Source organism: Pleurodeles waltl, chromosome 6 (genome assembly GCF_031143425.1).
Source record: "Pleurodeles waltl isolate 20211129_DDA chromosome 6, aPleWal1.hap1.20221129, whole genome shotgun sequence".
Lineage (NCBI taxonomy): Eukaryota > Metazoa > Chordata > Amphibia > Caudata > Salamandridae > Pleurodeles > Pleurodeles waltl.
In genome coordinates this window covers 739,945,429-739,965,509 of record NC_090445.1, presented here as the reverse complement: position 1 = coordinate 739,965,509, position 20,081 = coordinate 739,945,429, and the positions used below count along the sequence as shown (strand labels likewise).

General features: G+C 47.0%; 1 protein-coding gene across 1 annotated transcript in view; it reads left to right on the top strand.

The window, feature by feature from the left end:
* LOC138300223 (pancreatic triacylglycerol lipase-like) overlaps positions 1–20,081 on the top strand; it is a 212,048-nt gene that overhangs the window by 170,469 nt on the left and 21,498 nt on the right. Inside the window, exon 10 of the mRNA XM_069239267.1 lies at positions 13,091–13,217. Within this exon, the coding sequence (XP_069095368.1) occupies positions 13,091–13,217 (127 nt within the window). The remainder of the gene's footprint in view (positions 1–13,090; positions 13,218–20,081) is intronic.

Here is a 20,081-nt window from a genome sequence, read left to right as displayed (position 1 = left end):
CCCTGCCTTCACTGCGGAGGAGTTGGAGAAACTTGTGGAGGGGGTCCTCCCCCAGTATGCGCTACTCTACGGTCCTCCAGACCAACAGGTAAGTACACTGGGACCATGCTTTGTGGGCTATGCCTGTGTTGAGTGGGGTAGATGAAAGATGGTGGGGAGGGCATGCATCAAACGACAGATGGGAGCATGTGCCACATGGCAAGGGTGGGGATGGGGGGCCACTCACATGGAGCATGCAGAAGGTGATGATTATACTTCTCTCCCTGTACATGTCACATAGGTAAGCGCCCACCAGAAAATCGACATTTGGAGTGCCATCGCCAAGGACGTCCGGACCCTGGGGGTCCACAACAGACAAGGCACCCACTGCCGGAAGAGATGGGAGGACATCGGCCGCTGGAGCAGGAAGACGGCAGAGGCTCGGCTCGGGATGGCCTCCCAACGTGGGAGGGGGTGCCAGTCGGACTTTGACCCCCCTGATGTCCCGGATCCTGGCGGTGGCCTACCCCGATTTGGATGGGCGTGTGAGGACATCACAGCAGACACAAGGGGGTGAGTACACTCTCACTCTGGTGACTTTGCGCGCAGTGGAGGTGTCTGGGTGGGGGAGGAGGGCTGTGGGTATCCCTAGTCCAGGGATTTCTGTAGGCTAGGCCCCTCCGTAAGGCATGGCCCTGTGCCCCCGCCCCCCACCTCTGTAGGGTGCCAAGTACAGGTATCCATGGCCCTGTGTCATCTATGTGTGCAGTTGTCGTCCATAGGCTTGTAGGCCATGTCCCACGGATTGCGTAGTGGACCCCAAGTGCGCGGCGTAGTGCAGGGGGCTTCTGTGTCTGTCCTCTCCGCCAACGGTGTCGCCAATGCATGCACTCAACATGTCTTTATTTCTCCACCCTCCCTTTTTTGTGGTCTTCCTGTTCATGTGTGCATTAGCATCATCAGGCGGAGGAGAAGTGGCATCAGAGCACGAGGGAGCTGCATCCCACACGGCCCTGTAGGGCCATGCAACGGAGTCCGAATACACCAGTGGGACGGAGGGCGAGGAGAGCTCCACAGCGGGGACTCGTGCTGATGTCAGTGGCAGCGACTCGTCCTCTGAAGGGAGCTCCCTTGTGGTGGCGGCAACATCCGTGCCCCCGCAACAACAGGTACAGCCGCCACCCAGCGCACCAGCACCGCCCTCCCACCAGCCCCTCAGCGTTTGCCCAGTGCCCGCTCACCCAGGAAGGTGGGCATCTCCTTCGCCCCAGGCACCTCAGGTCCTGCCCCTGTCACCCCTGCTGCCCTCAGTGAGGAGGTCATTGACCTCCTGAGGACCATCAATGTTGGGCAGTCTACCCTTTTGAAGTGCACCAGAGTAATGCATACCTGGAGGGCATTCATTCTGGTCAGGCTGCCCATCAGCGATCGTTCAACGCTCTGGCCTCAGCACTGACGGCAGCCATTGTCCCTGTCTCTAGCCTCCCCCCTCCAACTTCCTCCACCCAGACCCAATCCCCTGTACCTCTGCCTATCCCAGACACACCATCAGACCAGCCTGTACACACCTCAACACCCAAGGGGAGCTCAGCCAAACATAAGCACCACACATCACACAAGCATTCACACAAGCAACATCCACATGCAGACATAACAACACCCACTGCCTCCACTGTGTCCCCCTCCTCCTCATCTCCCTCCTCCCTCCCTGTGACGTCTCCACTCACACTTGCATGCACAACATCTTCAGCCACTACGTCCATCACCAGCACACCCACCAGAACACTCCGCACACGTGCAGTCACCACCCCCACTACCATTTACACGTCCCCTGTGTCCTCTCCCAGTGTGTCTGTCACCCCCTCTTCCAAACTACACAAACGCAGGCAGCCACCCACCCAACAGCCATCCACCTCACGACAGCCTCCAGCCCAAGCACCTGCACCCAAAGACACCAGACTTCACACTCCTACAACCACATCCTCTTCCTCCACTCCCATACCCACTACACCTACCCGTCCCTCTCTTTCGAAATTGCTTTTCCTTGCCAACCTTAACCTCTTTCCAACAACTCCCCACCCCGTCCATCTCATAAGACTCCAATCAGCACCTCAGCCACCACAAAACCGGGACCTATAAAGACTGTTTGCCATGGACTGTGGAGTCCCCCGCCCTCAAGGGCAGGCAGTTCAGCTAGGAGCCAAGGCACGGCCAGCCCACCCCCGGAAAAGCATCCGAAGATTGCCAGTGCCCGGCGCGAGAGGCCTAAGACACCAGGGACTAAAATCCCTACCATGGCTCCGGCAGGAAGTGGGGTGCCACCTGGCACACCGCCAAAGGTGGGAACGGGCCACAGGCGAACAGGGAAGGGTGGGAAGGGCAGCACGCCCGACAAGTCTGGCAGCAGGCCAGCTGCCCAGGAGGGCCACACCAGCCCCATCCCAGGTGTGCAGGAGGACACCCACAGGCCCGGTACTGCAGCCCAGGAGGGCCCCGCAAGCCACGTCCCATGTGTGCAGGAGGACACCCACAGGCCCGGTACTGCAGCCCAGGAGGGCCCCGCAAGCCAACAGACAGATGGGCAGGAAGGCCCCCCCAGCCACATGTCAGGTGGCGAGTGACATCCATGCCATGGCCGGATCCGCTGACCTGGACACTCATCTCAAGCACCGTTGAACTGGGCACTGCCGTCTCAAGCACCGCTGAACTGGGCACCGCAGTCTCAAGCACCGCTGAACTGGGCACCGCCGTCTCAAGCACCGCTGAACTGGGCACCGCCGTCTCAAGCACCGCTGAACTGGGCCCCGCCGTCTCAAGCACCGCTGAACTGGGCCCTTCATCTCAAGCACCGCTGAACTGGGCCCGCCGTCTCAAGCACCGATGAACTGGGCACCGCCGTCTCAAGCACCGCTGAACTGGGCACCGCCGTCTCAAGCACCGCTGAACTGGGCACCGCCGTCTCAAGCACCGCTGAACTGGGCACTGCCGTCTCAAGCACCGCTGAACTGGGCACCGCCGTCTCAAGCACCGCTGAACTGGGCCCTTCATCTCAAGCACCGCTGAACTGGGCACCGCCGTCTCCAGCACCGCTGAACTGGGCCCTTAATCTCAAGCAGCGCTGAACTGGGCACCGCTGTCTCAAGCACCGCTGAACTGGGCAACGCCGTCTCAAGCACCGCTGGCCCATTGGCAGAAGGGCCCGGCCCTCATCTGTGTCGGGCAGGGCTGCACGAAGCACTCTGGGCACCAGTCCCCCTCCAGAACCAGTGGAGACTGTCATCCACTTGTGAGACTGTGGCTTTGCACTCACCAGGATGGCACAGTGGGCAACCCACCCACTGCAGAGACTTGAGAGACTGTGGCTTTGCACTCCCCAGGATGGCACAGTGGGCAACCCACCCACTGCAGAGACTTGAAAGACTGTGGCTTTGCACTCCCCAGGATGGCACAGTGGGCAACCCACCCACTGCAGAGACTTGTGAGACTGTGGCTTTGCACTCCCCAGGATGGAACAGTGGGCAAACCACCCACTGTAGAGACTTGAGAGACTGTAGCTTTGCACTCCCCAGGATGGAACAGTGGGCATGGAGGCCCCTTGTGGATCTGGCGTCGTGGACTCATCTGGCTGAGGTGCCCCCCCTTCCCTTCCCGCTGAGGTGCCTGTAGTTTTGCTATCTGATGCCCCTGCAGTGTTCTCTCCGTTGGTGTCAGGTATCCTGTGTGGGCTTTGCCCATGTGATTTGGGCCCAGTGGTCCACGGACAATGCCTGCAATAATTATCGGACTTTCAATATTTATGTATATAATAGTTTTAGATGTGTGATATATTTATAAGCCAGTGATACAATATATTCGACAGTTGATGATCATTTCCTTTTGTCTTTGCATTCTTCCGGGGGGTTTGGGGGTGTAACTGTGATGTATTGCTATGCATTGATGTGTGTGTTGTAGTGGGTGAGGGTGGGGGTAGGTGTGTCGCGTATGTGTGTCCCTGTAATTTTTTCCCTCCCCTGTGTCGTAGGTGCAGTACTCACCGTTGTCTTCTGCGCCGGCGTTTGTGCTCCTGGTAGAGGAGCAGGAAGACAATAGCTGGGAGGATGTTGACTTCGGGTTCCATGCTGTCCAGATTCCTCGTGGGGTGTATGGAGGTGAGCGTTTTCCATTCGAAATGGCTGTTTCCGCCATGTTTTTATCGGCGGGGCTACTGCCCCGGAAAAGGTGGCGGATTGGTGGGTTGTGATAGGGTGGGCGGTACTTTGTCTCCCGCCTGTCTGTTGGCGGTGACCGCTGCTCTGTTTGTTTGTCCCGCCGTGGCGGTCGGAGTGTTGAAGTGGCGGTCTCTGTTGGCGGTTTCTGCCAGGGTCGGAATTCCATTTTTTTTACCGCCAGCCTGTTGGCGGGTTGGCCGCCGCTTTAACACCGACCGCCAGGGTTGGAATGACCACCTTAGTCCTTTAAGTCCCAATCAACCACTGACATACACTTCTAAAACTCAGATTCTCAGAAGAGGCTTTTTGAAAGTCATAGGGTGTCAGGTAGAGGCCAACAGCAGGGTTCACTTCAGGTCCAGTTGACACTGGTCAGCTGGGTACTTCCAGGAAAAAGCCTTTTGTAGCTTGTTGTATCCATGTAGCTTGTAACTTGAACAGGCCTTATGACCCTTGAGGTTCATTTTTCGTTCTGAGTACCGGAGAGACCAAGTCCAGTACTTCAGGGCTCTCAGGTCACAGACAGCAGGTACAGTCCTCTTCTGATCTTCTACACGTCCAGATAGTGTTCTGAAGTGGGTATCTGAAGGGGTTAGAGTTATGCCTGGTAGTAGCAAGTGGGTGGGATCACATGTAGAGACCCTAACCAATAGGGTAAATGTTCCCAGGGCCAACCGTATCCACGTGGGGTATTTTCAAGATGGCAAAAGTCTTCAGCCACATTAAAATTGTGCTGTGAGGGCTGAGGTGGGGTATGGGGGGGGGTGGTATGGTAATGCTACTGTCGTACTACATCTACTAAGTACTAACACACAGTTTGGAGCAGGTACTATACCCACAACAAACCCAGAGACAGAAGTCTGGTAGGACAAAAGCCCTTCAGCAACTGGACAGTGGATTCACAAAAATTGTCTTGAAATCCTCAACTCACCTCTTTCTTGTGTGTCCCAAGGGTTATATGTAAACCCAGCACACCTGTCAAGTAGGGTTTTGACACTTAAGCAGGATTTGACACTGTGGTGTAGCCCATACCCTGTATATTCAGAAGAGGTGTGTCTGCTCTTTAAGGTAAGCCTATTGTTAGCTCCTAGAAGTCATTTCTCACCTATTCACATCTATTTGAGGTTAATTTCCAGCCAGAAGAAGCTAGAGACTGAATGTAAACTAGCCTCCAGGAACATCAGACAAGGAAAAGTAGCTTTCTAAAAGCTACTTTTCCTTGATATTTATTGAAAATTCAGCTTTACTGGAATTTTAATAACTATTTAAAATAATTGTTAAATTATGTTTCTAGTGGGTCCCAGTCCTCAGATACAGGATTCATATTTTAATTTGTACTCTATTTCTCTATGTAGTATAGGCAGGTCTGTCACAGTGAAAATAGCTATTGGGTTCTAGTCAGGACTTGTTAACATTACAGTTACCTATAAATACCATGCACACTGCTTTGTAGGCTATACGGTTTACAAAGAGGTGATTTATTAATATTTTAAAGAATTGTTTTTACCTGTCAAAAGGGTTTATTTTGGCAGCTTGAATTGCAGTTATTACACTGCTCCAGTCAGGCTAAAATGCTAGGCCTGAAGCCAAGTTTGCACTGCCACTGTAGTGAATGGCACAATAGGTGCTGCAGCCCACACAGGGCATTTAACCTACAGGCCATGGGTACACATTTGTACCATACAGTCAGTCAGTCGGTCAACAATACCTTATTTGATTAAAAAGTATAATCCTAAAAGTAAAACATACACACATTTAAAACTGAAAAGTTAAAATAACCAAAGCAAAATAGGGCTATAAATATAAATTAAAAAGGCATCATCTTACAGCATTTTGGGCCAGATGTATCATTTATCCAAATAGCGATTACCTAATTGCGATTGTCTGCAAATCGTAATTACGTAATCGCTATTTGAATGTATGAAACTCCAGGAGTTTCATTTTGCGATTCCCAATGGCTTGTAAATCGACCTCCCTCATTAATATTCATGAGGTAAGTCGCAATTTGCGACCCATTGTGAATAGCTATAATCACATGGATGGTGGCCTACGGGGCTCAGCAGACCACCGTGTCTGTGACTGCTTTTAAATAAAGCAATTCATTTTTAAATGCAGCCCGTTTTCCTTAAAGGAAAATAGGATGCATTTAAAAAATGAAAAATGAAAAGTTTTTATTTCATTTTCTAAGAGAAGGCAGTGGTCCGTGGGACCACTGCCTGCTCTTAAAAAATGTCTTCGCATACATTCACAAAGGGGAAGAGGTCCTGGGTTACCACCTACTTGAAGTAGGGGGTAAAATGCAAATGTTTTGCGACCGCATTTCGGTCACAAAACATTCCTACATACCGCTGCGACTGGGTAATAGGAAGGTACACCCTTGACACGCCCCTTCCTAATACCGAATCGGTATGTAGTCGCAATTCTAATTTGCAATTCGGTAACAAGTTACCAACTCGCAAATTGGAATTCATACATATCAAAATGCATTTATGCGATCACTAATGGCCTAATTGGGCGATTGCAAAAACTCATGATACATCTGGCCCTATATGATGGATTTTAAAAAGGAGTTCACTGCAAATCAAATGTTATTCCCCTTTAATAACTGTAAAAAGCACAGAGCTAGTCTACACTGAACAAAGTTATATCTCTTCAATTAGGTATTTAGGAAATGTTTTGAATAAACACAATAAAAGATGCAAAAAATTGCAGAGTGTAAAAGTGTCAGGACAGAAGACCGACCGAAGGGACAAACATATTTTGGAATGATCATATTGACCCAGTGGAGAGCAGATTTGGGAATGGATGATCCCAGTCCAAAAATGAGTAAGAAGTGTCCTAGCCCACCACCCAGCCACCTTCAATAAATAGGGTTCAGTTACCAGGCATGTCTGAGGCTTAATTTAGGACCTAACGAAGGGTCTGAGCACTTCTACATCTTCCTTTTCAGAGCACCAACCGAACAGTGACTTTAAGTTATACATGTATATATAGTTTATGAATAGTAAAAGGGTTCGTAAACAGATCAGAGCTCCCACGTTCTCAAAAACCTTCTTAACATAGTACAACCAGGGAATTTTAAGATGCTCCTTGCAATTTAAACAACCTTGATAACAAATTGATTGAAGGTGGCAAGAGGATTGGTCCAAACTGAGGGTCAGAGTGATAATGGACCTAGTTGGATAGAATCCTCAAGCCACAGAAGTCTGAGCTCCTCATAACAAATAAAAGTGGAACAGGAGAGAAGCACATCCAAAACAATGCACAGACAGTGATTCTTTGCATGCTGGATAGGTCGAACATTTGAGTATTCCCAAACCCCTGCTTGATACAGAGCAACCAGGACACATTGTCCGTTGTAAATTACCATCAAAAGGGCAAGGGGCTTGCTGCCTATTGCAGAAGCTAAAGAGTACAAGGCACAGACTGACTGTTATAGAATCTGACTCTGAAAAGGCAGTTTAAGGGTCTGATTTAAAGTTTGGTGGATGGGTTACTCCATCACAAATGTGATGGATATTCTGTCCGCCATATTATGATCTCCACATGCTAGTATGGGATTTTAATACAGCAGACAGGATAGCCATCATGTTTGTGACAGAGTAACCCCCTCTGCCAAACTCAAAATCAGGCCCTGTGACTCCATGAAGTAGAACGGTCACAAGTAATCGCCAAGTATGGGAATTGAAAAACCTTTAACAGAATGTTACCATTAACCAATAGAGCCCTTAAGGGTTGTCTACGACATATGCATACCGACAGTTTTGACTGTTAATCTCCAAATCTAAAACTGACATCAGATTTACAAAGCCTCTGACTAGGAGCTTCAGGCTTTTTGGAGTACGGGCCATTAAGACTGCATCATCTACGTACAATAAGGCCAGTAGAGGTAAAGGTTTGATAAAGAGCACATCCAATCCCCCCTTCACTAAAACATATTCAGATCATTAATGTAAAGGAGAAACAAAATGGGAGCTAAACACAGCCATCCTCACTCCTCTTGCTTAAGAGGGCAGAGAGCTCACCATTTGGGTCAAAGTGCACCTACCCTCAAGTACACAAGGTAAATCAGCAAGAAACCATACCAAAAACCCATCAAGTTTCTGCCTAAATGGATTCCCCAAAACGTCAACTGATTAACATGGTCCAATGCACAGGATAGATTCATGAGTGGAAGGTACATAAGGCAGTGCTTTGCAGTACCCTGTTTACCAACAATAAGATGGAGGATCAGGAACTGCTTCAGTGTACCTAGACATTGACGAAATACACATTGGTAAGGCTTATTGACTAAGTACTCTGAGGCTCAGCCACTAATCCTGCTACAAAATACTCTTCCCAGAATTTCCATAGGTGACGCAGTAAGAGAAATTGATCTGTAACAGCTGGGCTGCTGCCTGTGCCCTTTTTTAAAGATGGGTAAAATGGTGAGTGACAACCAGAAACGTGATATACAATTATCAGATATCCTATTAAAACCTTTGAGAGTAATGGTGCCCATAAATCAATGTTACTCTTGAAAAATATCAATGGGAACCCCATCCGGCCCAGGCGCCTCAGAGGAGGGGTGCTCCTGTAAACCATTGATAGCCTCACCTCAGTCAACATTTAGGGTATCTTTACAGTGCCAAGGAATTTGGTCCAGGAGTTGCACTTCTGTATAGAGCTCAGCAGAATACATTTGGGAAAAGTGAGCAACCGACTGTTCAGGAGTAAAGTGCACAGTTAGGCTACATGTGTTAACATCTCTGTCTCTGATGGCTCTAACAGCTCCTTAAAATGATTTAACATTCTTGGACTCTCAAGCAAGCATTATGGAATCTCATTTGTGCATGCGTAAGAAATTTTCCTGTTGTTGATAGCTGCCTTATAATATATGTGAGATGCTACATGTCACATTGCAGCATCCGTTGGTTTACATTTTCAGGGCGTTCCACAATTGTCTCCTGGTCAGTGAACAGGAAGTGTCAAACCATTTGGCTGTTAAAAGAGGACAGTTGCGAACTGGCTTAAGCAGAGATAGTTTAATTTTCGAACAAATATCTACAAAGGACCTAATCAGGTACACCCCCTTACCTTGTTCAGACAAACATAAGTTAAATAGTGCAGAGTGGTGACGAATGAAAAGTTTTAAAAAGTCCCCTGGATCATTCAGGTTGCACATCAACCTCAGCCCATTAAGGCTGCAGTGAAAGAAAAGCTGTCCTTCAGAAGATAATGAGAATTATCTGCAGGGGGAATCACAGCTGCATGAGGATAATGATCGCTGTGAGGTTTGGCAGTGATCACACAGGATACTAGGGGGCATATTTATACTCCGTTTGCGCCGAATTAGCGTCGTTTTTTTCGACGCAAATTCGGCGCAAAACTAACGCCATATTTATACTTTGGCGCTAGACGTGTCTAGCGCCAAAGTATGAGTAAAGAGCGTCATTTTTTAGCGTGAACGCCTTCCTTGCGTTAATGAGATGCAAGGTAGGCGTTCCCGTCCCAAAAAATGACTGCGACGCAAATGCGTCGTATTTATACTCCCGGGCAAAAATCACGCCCGGGAGTTGGCGGGGCAGAAAACCCCGCATTTGCGCCACTTTTTAACGCCTGGGTCAGGGCAGGCGTTAAGGGACCTGTGGGCTCAAAATGAGCCCACAGCTGCCCTCCCATGCCCCCAGGGACCCCCCCTGCCACCCTTGCCCACCCCAGGAGGACACCCAAGGATGGAGGGACCCACCCCAGGGACATTCAGGTAAGTTCAGGTAAGTATAAATATTTTTTTGTGGCATAGGGGGATCCTGATTTGTGCCCCCCTACATGCCTCAATGCCCAATGACCATGCCCAGGGGACATAAGTCCCCTGGGCATGGCCATTGGGCAAGGGGGCATGACTCCTGTCTTTACTAAGACAGGAGTCATGTAAATGGCGTCTGGGCGTCGTTTAAAATGGCGCAAATCGGGTGGAGGCGATTTTTTGCGTCAACCTGACTTGCACCATTTTTAAGACGCCCTAGCGCCATTTTTCACTACGCCGGCGCTGCCTGGTGTACGTGGTTTTTTTCCACGCAAACCAGGCAGTGCCGGTCTGCTTGCGCCGGCTAACGCCATTCAATAAATACGGCGCCCGCATGGCGCTTCGGAATGGCGTTAGCCGGCGCAAAATTTTTTGACGCTAAACTGCGTTAGCGCAGTTTAGCGTCAAAAAGTATAAATACGGGCCTAGGTAAGATGGAAAACTCTGTGGAAAAAAGATGTAATCGATCATAGAGTCACAGCCGAGTCACGGATAGGTAGGGGTGGTACATCTACGGATAAGATCATGAAAATTCACCAAATCCCCCTTGCCTACAAAATTCTAGGGCCCATATTTATACTTTTTTTGCGCCGCATTTGCGTCACTTTTTGACGCAAAAGCGGAGCATACTTGCACAATAGAATTGTATTTTGTAAGTTAGCGCCGCTTTTGCGTCAAAAAATGACGCAAATGCGGCGCCTAAAAAGTATAAATATGGGCCTAGATGTCCCCCCTTCTTTTATCACCGTTTCCAAAGTCGAGCTGTCAATAGAGTGTGGTCCAGATTGGTGAAAAATAGAAACCCCAGCCTTTGGCTTTGCGGTAAAGTCCCCAAAGAGAACCAAATGCGGCCTGCAGAAACATGAAAAATTAGAACTATAAGTTGTGTCTATAAATGTGAACAAAAATTGATAATTTAAAATGTTAGAAGATGAAAAATCATCATTATAAAAATGTACTAAATAAAAACAGACCTGCTGCTAATTCAACCTGTAACCCCTGGATGACCCTGCCAGTGATATTTAAACCAGTAATTGATACTTTAAGCGATAGCTTAAACTATGTTGCCTTGCCACCCTTCCCTCTTCCAGATGAGGAAGGGGTAGTCAATCGAGAATGACAATCAAAACCATGGCATAGCAAGCTTGAAACAGCCCGTGTTTTTAACCAAAATGATGTGAAATTGTCCAATAAATACCAACTAAACTGCTGCACTCACTTTGGTTTTCAACCCAGATATATCCCAGTTCACAATACTTAAAGTAGAGAACATGTCCTACAAATTAACAGAAGTGCTTGGTGGCACACTTTCAAACTCAGTGACAATATTGAAGATATGTGAGAGTAAAGAAGCTTCAAAGGGAACAAAGATAGAGTTCCTTACTGGTTCAAGGGTGGAACATGGCTGTCAGTCCAGGCTTCAAGGTTCGACAAAGGGGAAAATAAATCGATTTTGCAGATCAAAAGCACAAACATTTTGATGTGCCAGGTCCCTGGAGAACGAGCTTGCCAGCATTGTGGAAAGGTGGGGGGCCCTATAGAAGAGTCCAAGAAGTAGTACAATTGTAGGTAAGTTTCGCAGAGGACAACCATTGAACTGGTTCAGCAAATTACGCAGAAAGGTGGATTTCGGGATATTTAGCACAACCCAATCGCCCTCCATAGTTTTGGAAGAAGGGTTCACCCAGTGGACTCTTCTGGCAAGCAGTATTTGGCTGGAGTCACATACACAAAATTCTAATTCTTAGCCAGTCAATGCATAGCATTGTGCTTTAGTTGATCCCCAAACTCAACTGAGTCAGCAGACAAGTGTGTGACCTTGGTGAGAATTAACACATAGGCTCAAGCTTCAGGAGGAGACCTAGAGTGGGCAACTTGCAAGGGCATGGCTTAGTGTGGAGTAAGGATGAATGAGCAGGCTGGGGGGTATTATCAGAACTTAATTTGAGTCTGTGATTTCCGGTGGGGGCCACCAGCACTCATTTGGAGGGACTAACACTCTTTTTTTCCTCATCTGACAGCAAGAGACAGAAAAAACACACAAATGGGAAAGATGGAGGAAGAGAAAAATGGAAAAAACTGAAACTAAGGGATTAAAAAGTGACAAACAAGAGTTATATATAGTGCCAGTGACTGTGTGTCCATTGATTAAAGGGCCCCTAGTTGGTTTCAGGGCTAAGCAGCATAGATATTCAGCATGCTAACATTTAATAGTACCAGCTGTGGCATCTATCAATGGAAGAGGACACCGCTAGAGGCACTGAGGTGAGTGTGCCCTGTTATGTACTGGAGAATTTAAGTTTGGGGAAGGTCAGTGGATTTGGAAGAAGGGTCAAGACTCATAAAAAATGATGAGCATGATTTTCATAGCTAATGTGACCCAACTCTCCTTTCCTGTTCACATGGTAATTTCTTAATGTATATTATTTTTAGTACTGTTTATTTCATTCATTGTGCTTCTTTTCTTGAGGGAGTAGATGGGTAGTGGTAGTAATTATAAATCAATATGTAATTGTAAGTGCAGTATGTCTTCTCCTCCTACCTTAAACATTTATTATTCTGAATGTAATATCCCCAATGTTTCCTTTATAACGAAATGATTAGAAGCAACTGTTGGAGGTGGTCAGAGCAAGCACTATTGACTTAACAGGAATAAACTACACATTCTAAAATCTACATACTTCTCATGGTTCACACACGGACCCATTGTAGGACAGACCTCACGACACCAGTGGTAAATGACATCAACCACCATAAACAGGACCGGTAGCCACAGTTTAACTGTGGCTCCTAAACCAGGTCTGGCAGTAACAATATAGCAGAGGAAAACCTTGAGGTGGAGATAGGAGAGACGCCTTACTAATTGGGGGTCACAGTAAATGTTCAACTGAAGCACCTGTTCAGCCTCACAACCTCATTAATGACATTAAGAGGGACATCTTCATTATAGCCATTTGGGCCAACAAATCAGTTTATCCTTCTGAAATTGATACATTGAGTTAGATTGAGCTGGTTACAAATATCACACGTAGGTGCCAAGGTTTTACTCTAATGTTGTGGTCTGCATTATTTATGTAGTTGATATTAATAATCATGACACCCCTTTTCGCTTCTCCAGGGCACTGGCTTCCCTTGTCCCTCCATTGGATGCCCTCAGATGGGCCACTATGCCGACACCTACTCTGGTATCACCAAAGTCAGCCAGAAATTTTACTTAAACACGGGTGATGCCAAGGATTTTGCTCGTAAGTTTCATGCATATATGCAGTTCTTTTTTAACATTATTTAGGTATTAGTTGTATTTGAAATCAGATTATTCTGATCACAAAGGCCTAAAGGTAGGAGTGGGTGCAACAGTGTAATTCAATCTAGCGTAATTACTCATAATTGGCGCAAAATTACTCGTAATTATGCATAATTGTGTGAAAAGCGTAATCTAGCATTTAGCTCTATTTTCTTAGTGCAAAATGCACCTTACTTCGGAGTCACTAAAATTTTACTCATGCCTACCTAAAAGTAGATCAGGAAGGAATTGTAGAAAATGGAAGGCAGTTTTTCTGGCGTTATAGTGACATCACTCCATTTTTTTTAGTAGTCCGCGTTCAGTCATATTGTGACCCGCCACCTTCATATTCTTTTTTTGACGGTCGTTTTGGCTTAAAATGGGTTGACCTGCTTTCACCCCCCTTCCTCTGTAACCCCTCATGTGTCATGTCCGTCTACCAACATGTCTAGGGTCACGATTCGGAACTCTAGTAGCACTGACGTGGAACACTCTGTGAAGCCCTTGAGGATAACGAGCAAACACGTAATGGGTTATTGAAAAGAAAGTTGCAGAGGAAAGGCTCTTGGAAAAGTGAATGAATTGCAGCCGGTTTACTGCCTGTCAGTAACTAGCTGCCAGCCGGATGAATGTCTAATTGAGAGCAGAAAACTCGCTAATGGATGGTTAATGAAAGTGACTTCCAACTTTTAAAGCTATCAGTCATAATACTAATATGGGATTGACTGCTAATTAATTGTCAGACTGACGAACAACTGACTCATAACTAGCTGAATGAGGACAGACTGACCGAGGGCTAATCGAATGACAAATGACTAACGTAGGACTGATTGATTACTGAGTATCTGAAGGTAGACTGATTGATGACATACTTTTAAATAATTGTTTACCGAATGCCTGATTGACGAAAGACTGAATGATGAATAAGTAATTATGTAAAGGCTGCTGAATAAGTGATTGGCAAATGACTGACTAATGAAAGCCTCAGAGAATACTGATGAATAATAAATTAATGACCAGACTGGTGGAGGTCTAATCATTAAAACACTCACTTGAAAAGCTCTAACTAGCACATGGCCAGCCAATGGATGGACTGACCAGTAAATTAAAAACCGATAAACGGCAGACTGATGAAGGGGTGGATGATAAAGGGGAGACTGATATATCAAGGGCCGGTCGTTAAATGGCTGGCTGATAAAAAATGGCAAAACGTGATCTAGTGTCTATAAGTGTCACCATCGAACCAGAAAACATGAGTTCTATGGCCGATTTTACCATTTACAATATTGTGTGATCCTCTTCAAATGACGTTTACTCCATGTGTGCCAAATCTCTTCTCTGCCAACATTTGGAAACCTTAGAAACAGGCTGAACACTAGAATTAGGCGCTGAGCATAAAACAGGACCTTTTTAGGTCTTGTCTAGACAGCACATGCTTTGTCTTGAAGAGACGTGTGGTGTTCAGTCTGTTGGCTTCAGCCCGCCCTCAGACTTTCAATTTGCTTGCTCCATTGTCTTCTTTGTCCCCATTTGTCCATGGCATGAATACGTCATGCCACTCTTGTGTTTGACCCTACCCCCAGAGCATGGACCAAGTATTTGTAAACATCCACTGATCCTATTTTGTGAACCACTTTGTTCCTTTGTCTTATGTCATACTGTGCTCGTGTTTTCAGTTCACTCATTTCTGTCTTGTAGCTTTCCATGTTACCACCTCTCCCACCCGCTGGAGGGTTTCTAATTCTTCGCCACTGGTTCATTTGTGTTTTATTTACACTCCTGCCTCAGGCTGACTGCTGTTTCATTCTCAGTGCCGCCTGGTCCCACCCTCCAAAGCTTCGCAGGGATGGTCACTTCCCTCGCGGTCTTCTTGCTGTGCTGAAGCACCCCGACACTCCACTGCCTCTGCCAAGCGCTTTGTTTATCTTTCCATCTTTGTCTAAGGGGATGTCCTGGCCTCTGGCAGACAGGTCCTGCATCGGGCCTCCTTCCTCGGGGTCCAATGGTGCAAAGCAGATCGCTTTGTAGTCCAGGTAGGGGTTGTTGAAAGCATGCTCCTCCATCTTGGACTCGCCCCTGAACTGTAACTTCAGCCTCTTGGACATGTTCTCTCTCATCACACGGGGAGCTGGTGGGGACAAAATAAGAAATGCGATGCAAGCATGACAGGGAAGAATCAATGAGCCTCTCACGCTGGACTGATGTGATGTGTAGGGGACGCTGAAGTCTATCAACCTACGTAAGACAAAAACATTGACAACGCCAATAGCTCTCGGATTTTTTAGACCTATTGGCTTTGCCAATGCTTGTTTGTTCAGGCTTGTATCACCAAGAAACATTATAGTTCTTATTCTGCTGCTGCAAAAGTCGATATTGATTGACATTCATTCATCAAAAATTGAGTGGCTGGTAAGTTTTCAAGCAGGTAATTGAGGTTGTGAGGCCTACCCTCTCACATCAAATGTGGTTTTCCCTACTATCCAAGGTACTGGATACTGGACCTGAGATCAAAAGTATGTAATAACACTGTTACTTCACACACAATAAATATGAATGTTCTGCACGAGTTATCAACTGGACCTAAATAAATAATACCCTAAAACTAAAGTACAATAAAAATGGGTAAGATTCATAGGTGTTTCACATCTCTAATCTTAGGCATTCAAGAGATTTTTACCAAATATACATTTTAGGATTATGTCTTGCAATCCAGTTGGTTGGCAGTATGATTCAGAAGAACATGCTCTCATAGGACCCTGTGCTTAATGTAATCGTATGAGTTCAGCACTCTTGATCTGTCTAGACTTCTGCCATGTTTTAACATTTAACTTTATGGAGGTCTTTGGCGCAGCTCTAGAGACAAGACATTTTTCATATGTACCCACGTGAGTTTTACTGTCTGCAAATTTTTAATTCATTGGATTACTTCGAGAAAAAGCAATGGACTATTGTTTTGGAAACCTGTTTGTCTCCCTGTTAGGGTTAAGCACACTTTGGATTTAAAAAAGGATACCTGAGTCAACATTTCGTGTCTACAACACATGCATGTTACAGTGCTAGCCGTACAGGGTCAGCATAAATCAATTTCAAGGATAATCGGGGCTCAGTGTGGATCCAGCACACAATGAGCAATTACTCCCACCTATTGAGCCACAGGGTTCGGGCACTGACTCCTTCATGGTAGATTTTTACTGGAGCAATGTGAATCCCTTCATGCCCCTGCTATTTGCAGTCAACTTACTGTGGATCTGGATTGGCAGATGAGCTGGGAAAAGGTGATTAGGGAAAAATAATTTTGTGGACCTTCGTGGGATTTTCATTATCAAATCGATCTGTGTCTGGGACCGGCTGTTGAATAAGGTGCAATTGGTGCAGTGCAACCAGCTAAAGACTAAGGGTGGGCTGAGCTCACAGAGTTCTATTCTGTGGAATTCCATGGAGCAGGCTAAAAACTCAGTGGAATTCCGTGGAGTTCTAGGTGCGGGGAGTGCCACTTGCCCTACCACCCTGGCCTGAATGCGCCTGATCTCGAAACCACTAAGCAGGGTCACGCATGGTTATGAACACTAACCAGGCCCGACCCTGCTTAGCGCTTCTGAGATCTGGTGCAATCAGGCCAGGATGGTATGCCGTAGGCAGCGAAAGCTGCCTTTTAGGCCTCTTGTGCTGACACAGCCCACCCTCCTGGAGCCTGCTACTCTCCACACTTCCCTTAACCAACTGCCCTCCTTCACAAACCTGCTTTGGAGGGCCAAGCACACCAGCCTTGTAGTCACTTCCTCTGCAGTTACACAAGGCCTCAGACCCAGACCGCCCTTTCTTTAGTGCCCAGCAATAGCAGCAGAAAACCAGCTCACCACCAGCAGCCTGGTATTTTCACAAAGCACCTAGCCTTGCTTGCCACTGGGCTCTAAGGCACTCTCTCAGGCCACACACATCTTTGTCTGGAGGGGGGCTGCTGGACTACCACTCAGCAGCTGATGCTCCCCTGGTCTCCAGCTCTCCTTGCTGGCTTCAACACCGTACTCCATAACATCACTTCCTTTCCCAGGGACTCTGGGGAGACAGATGTTCTTTTCAAGTGGCGCTCTGACTGCAAGTTTCCTTTTTTCCAAGCACAGACCCCCCTCATATGCAAATTCTGTACATGCCTAGTGTCGGCCCCTGTGTTCACATAGAAGACAAAGCAAAACACGGGTCTGGCCTGGGTCCAGGAAGGTCCCAGTTGCCAGTGGCCTGGCTGTCTGCCTCCCTCTGCCCCCTGCTCCCGGGCTGCTGACAACAGTGAAAGGAGGGAGGCCTGGATCTGGAGCAGGCACCAGTGCAGCCTTTCAGCAGCAGCTTGCAGTAGCTGTACACCGCCAAGCGGCTGAAAGCAAAGCCTGTCGCAGCATGGAAAATGTTGTTTTCATTTTGGGCCGAGTATAAAGTCCAGCTCAGTTATGGGCCACACGGCGCAAGCGCAGGCTGTCTACACCTGTGCTGTATTGTCCATAACTGGGCTGCAGTGTGCATGCTGGTGAGCTCCACTCCACTGCAGGGCTAGCAGAGTTTTTGGCTGAATTCCATGCTCCAAGCGGAACGCGGAGTGCCAAAAACTCCATTAACTCTGCCAGTGGAGCGGAGCTCACTGCCCACCCCTACTAAAGACAGGGCAAAAGGGCAGATGTCACATGTACATCATGACCAAATAATGTGAAACATTTGTTTAAGCATATATACAGCCAGGGCTTAATTTGTAAAAATGTATGTGCCACGTCTGAAGGTAGCACTTAGGAGGCCATTGCCACTTGCAGCACCCACTGACCCTGCCAGTGCTGCCAAATGCCATTACCAATGGCCTGGACCCACTGCTACTATTATGTTTTTAATGTATATCAAAATTACTAAACTAATGTGTTCTGCACTGCAGACAGTGCCATCATGTGATGAGTTGTCATACAAAAGTGTCAGTGTTAAGAATTATTGGCCTGATTTAGATCTTGGCAGCCACACCACCAAGCCGTGTCGATGGCTGATGCAATCAGACCATCAAGCCAACTGTATTTTGCCTGCTGTATTTAGATGTTACAGTTCTGCAAGCAGATTGAATGGCGACGGATTGCAGACGAAAAGAGAATCCAATAGACTTCGTACAATGGCAGGGGCTATGGAATAGAGGCAAGTGATACACAAACACTCTCCCTTAGCCATATGTGTACCCCTGCACTGCACACTACACAGCACACCACAGTCACACAATAACACATTGCCATTCGAACACAACACAACCTGTACATTCCATAAAGACGTATTGACATACATCCATACCAAAATATACACACACCATTAACACTGCACCCACACAAGACACATTCATGATAGCCAACACAACTGCACACTTATCTCCACAGGAACACTCACACAAATGTCCAACTACACACATCACAACAACATCTGCCACACAACAACCACACTCACCTGAATGTGTCACACGGCAACACAACATCCACAACAACATTAGTCTCACATGCAAGTGACACACATACAGAAACCACTCCATCACCTACTCCAGCTTCCTCCAACTCAACTAGACAGTAGCATCACACACACACACATACACTTACTGACTCACGCACACAAACAACTCTCAGCACAACATGACAAGTACAGGTCCCCTGGCAAATGTGCACACATGGACACAGTTGACAGGTGCGAATATACAGTCATTGTTGTACCAGCATTCATTTGCCCAAGAATACTGACACCATAATGACAGTTGTGCATGTGTGCAATATGTGTTGTGTACCAGTGTGTCCCAATCCATGTCTAACCCACTCGTGTCTACAACATATGCATATGCATATGCAAAATTTACTGTGGCATGTATATGCGTGCAGTGGCCCTGACCTCCCAAGCAGTGCCCACCGAATGTAACAACCTACCATGGCAGCCACAATGGCAGGTGTTGTCCAGTCATGTCCAGTCGAAGATGGGGTGGAATGTGGAAAAAAGGTGAGTTTTCCCCTCAAACCCTTACAATCCGCCAACTCAAACATGGAGGTCGGACACTTTTTTTCTTGGTGGTAAGGCACATCCAAATCTGAACGACAGGAAGGGTGTCTGGGGTTCTGCTGTCAACCACTTTTCCCTATTGCGCCTTTCGTGGTGGAGACAGTGGTTTGAATGCGGGCATTCATCTATGGGACCGCCAACATCTAAATATGGCTGGCAGACCATTGTGACAGTGGATGGGTTTTCAGTCGAAAGGTTGATGGCGGGACCATTACATTTCTAACATCTAAATCAAGCCTTAAATGCCGGTACTGAACACCCACAAACACCGGCACAAATTAGCACTGAATTTAGCAATGATATTCCAGTTCTGTGCTCTACTGCTGCACAAACAAAATATGGTTTTCAGACAATGAGCTATTCCACCTGCACAACAAGAGAGCCATTAAAATTATAAATACAGAATGCTGTACTATGTCCCTGAGACCCTGAGAATGTCTAACAAAGTTAAGTAATTTCAGTACTTTTCAGTCATACATTTCATCATGCAACGTATTAGTAGGAGTCCAGACTATGTTCATGCATTGACCCAGGCAGGGAGATCTAATTTAACCTAAGCAGAGCAATAGCAAATACCCGGCAAGAATGTTCACCCCGGCATTGAAGGTCATGCACAGCTTTTAATTCTGGAGCATTTTGGACCACTCATTCTGAACTACATGGGGTACATTAATCTTTGTATTCACCACTCTACAGAGGGACTGGAGGAGCAAGCCAATAAGGAGCACTGGAGAAACAGACAACACATGGAGTAAGGATAAGGATGAGGGCA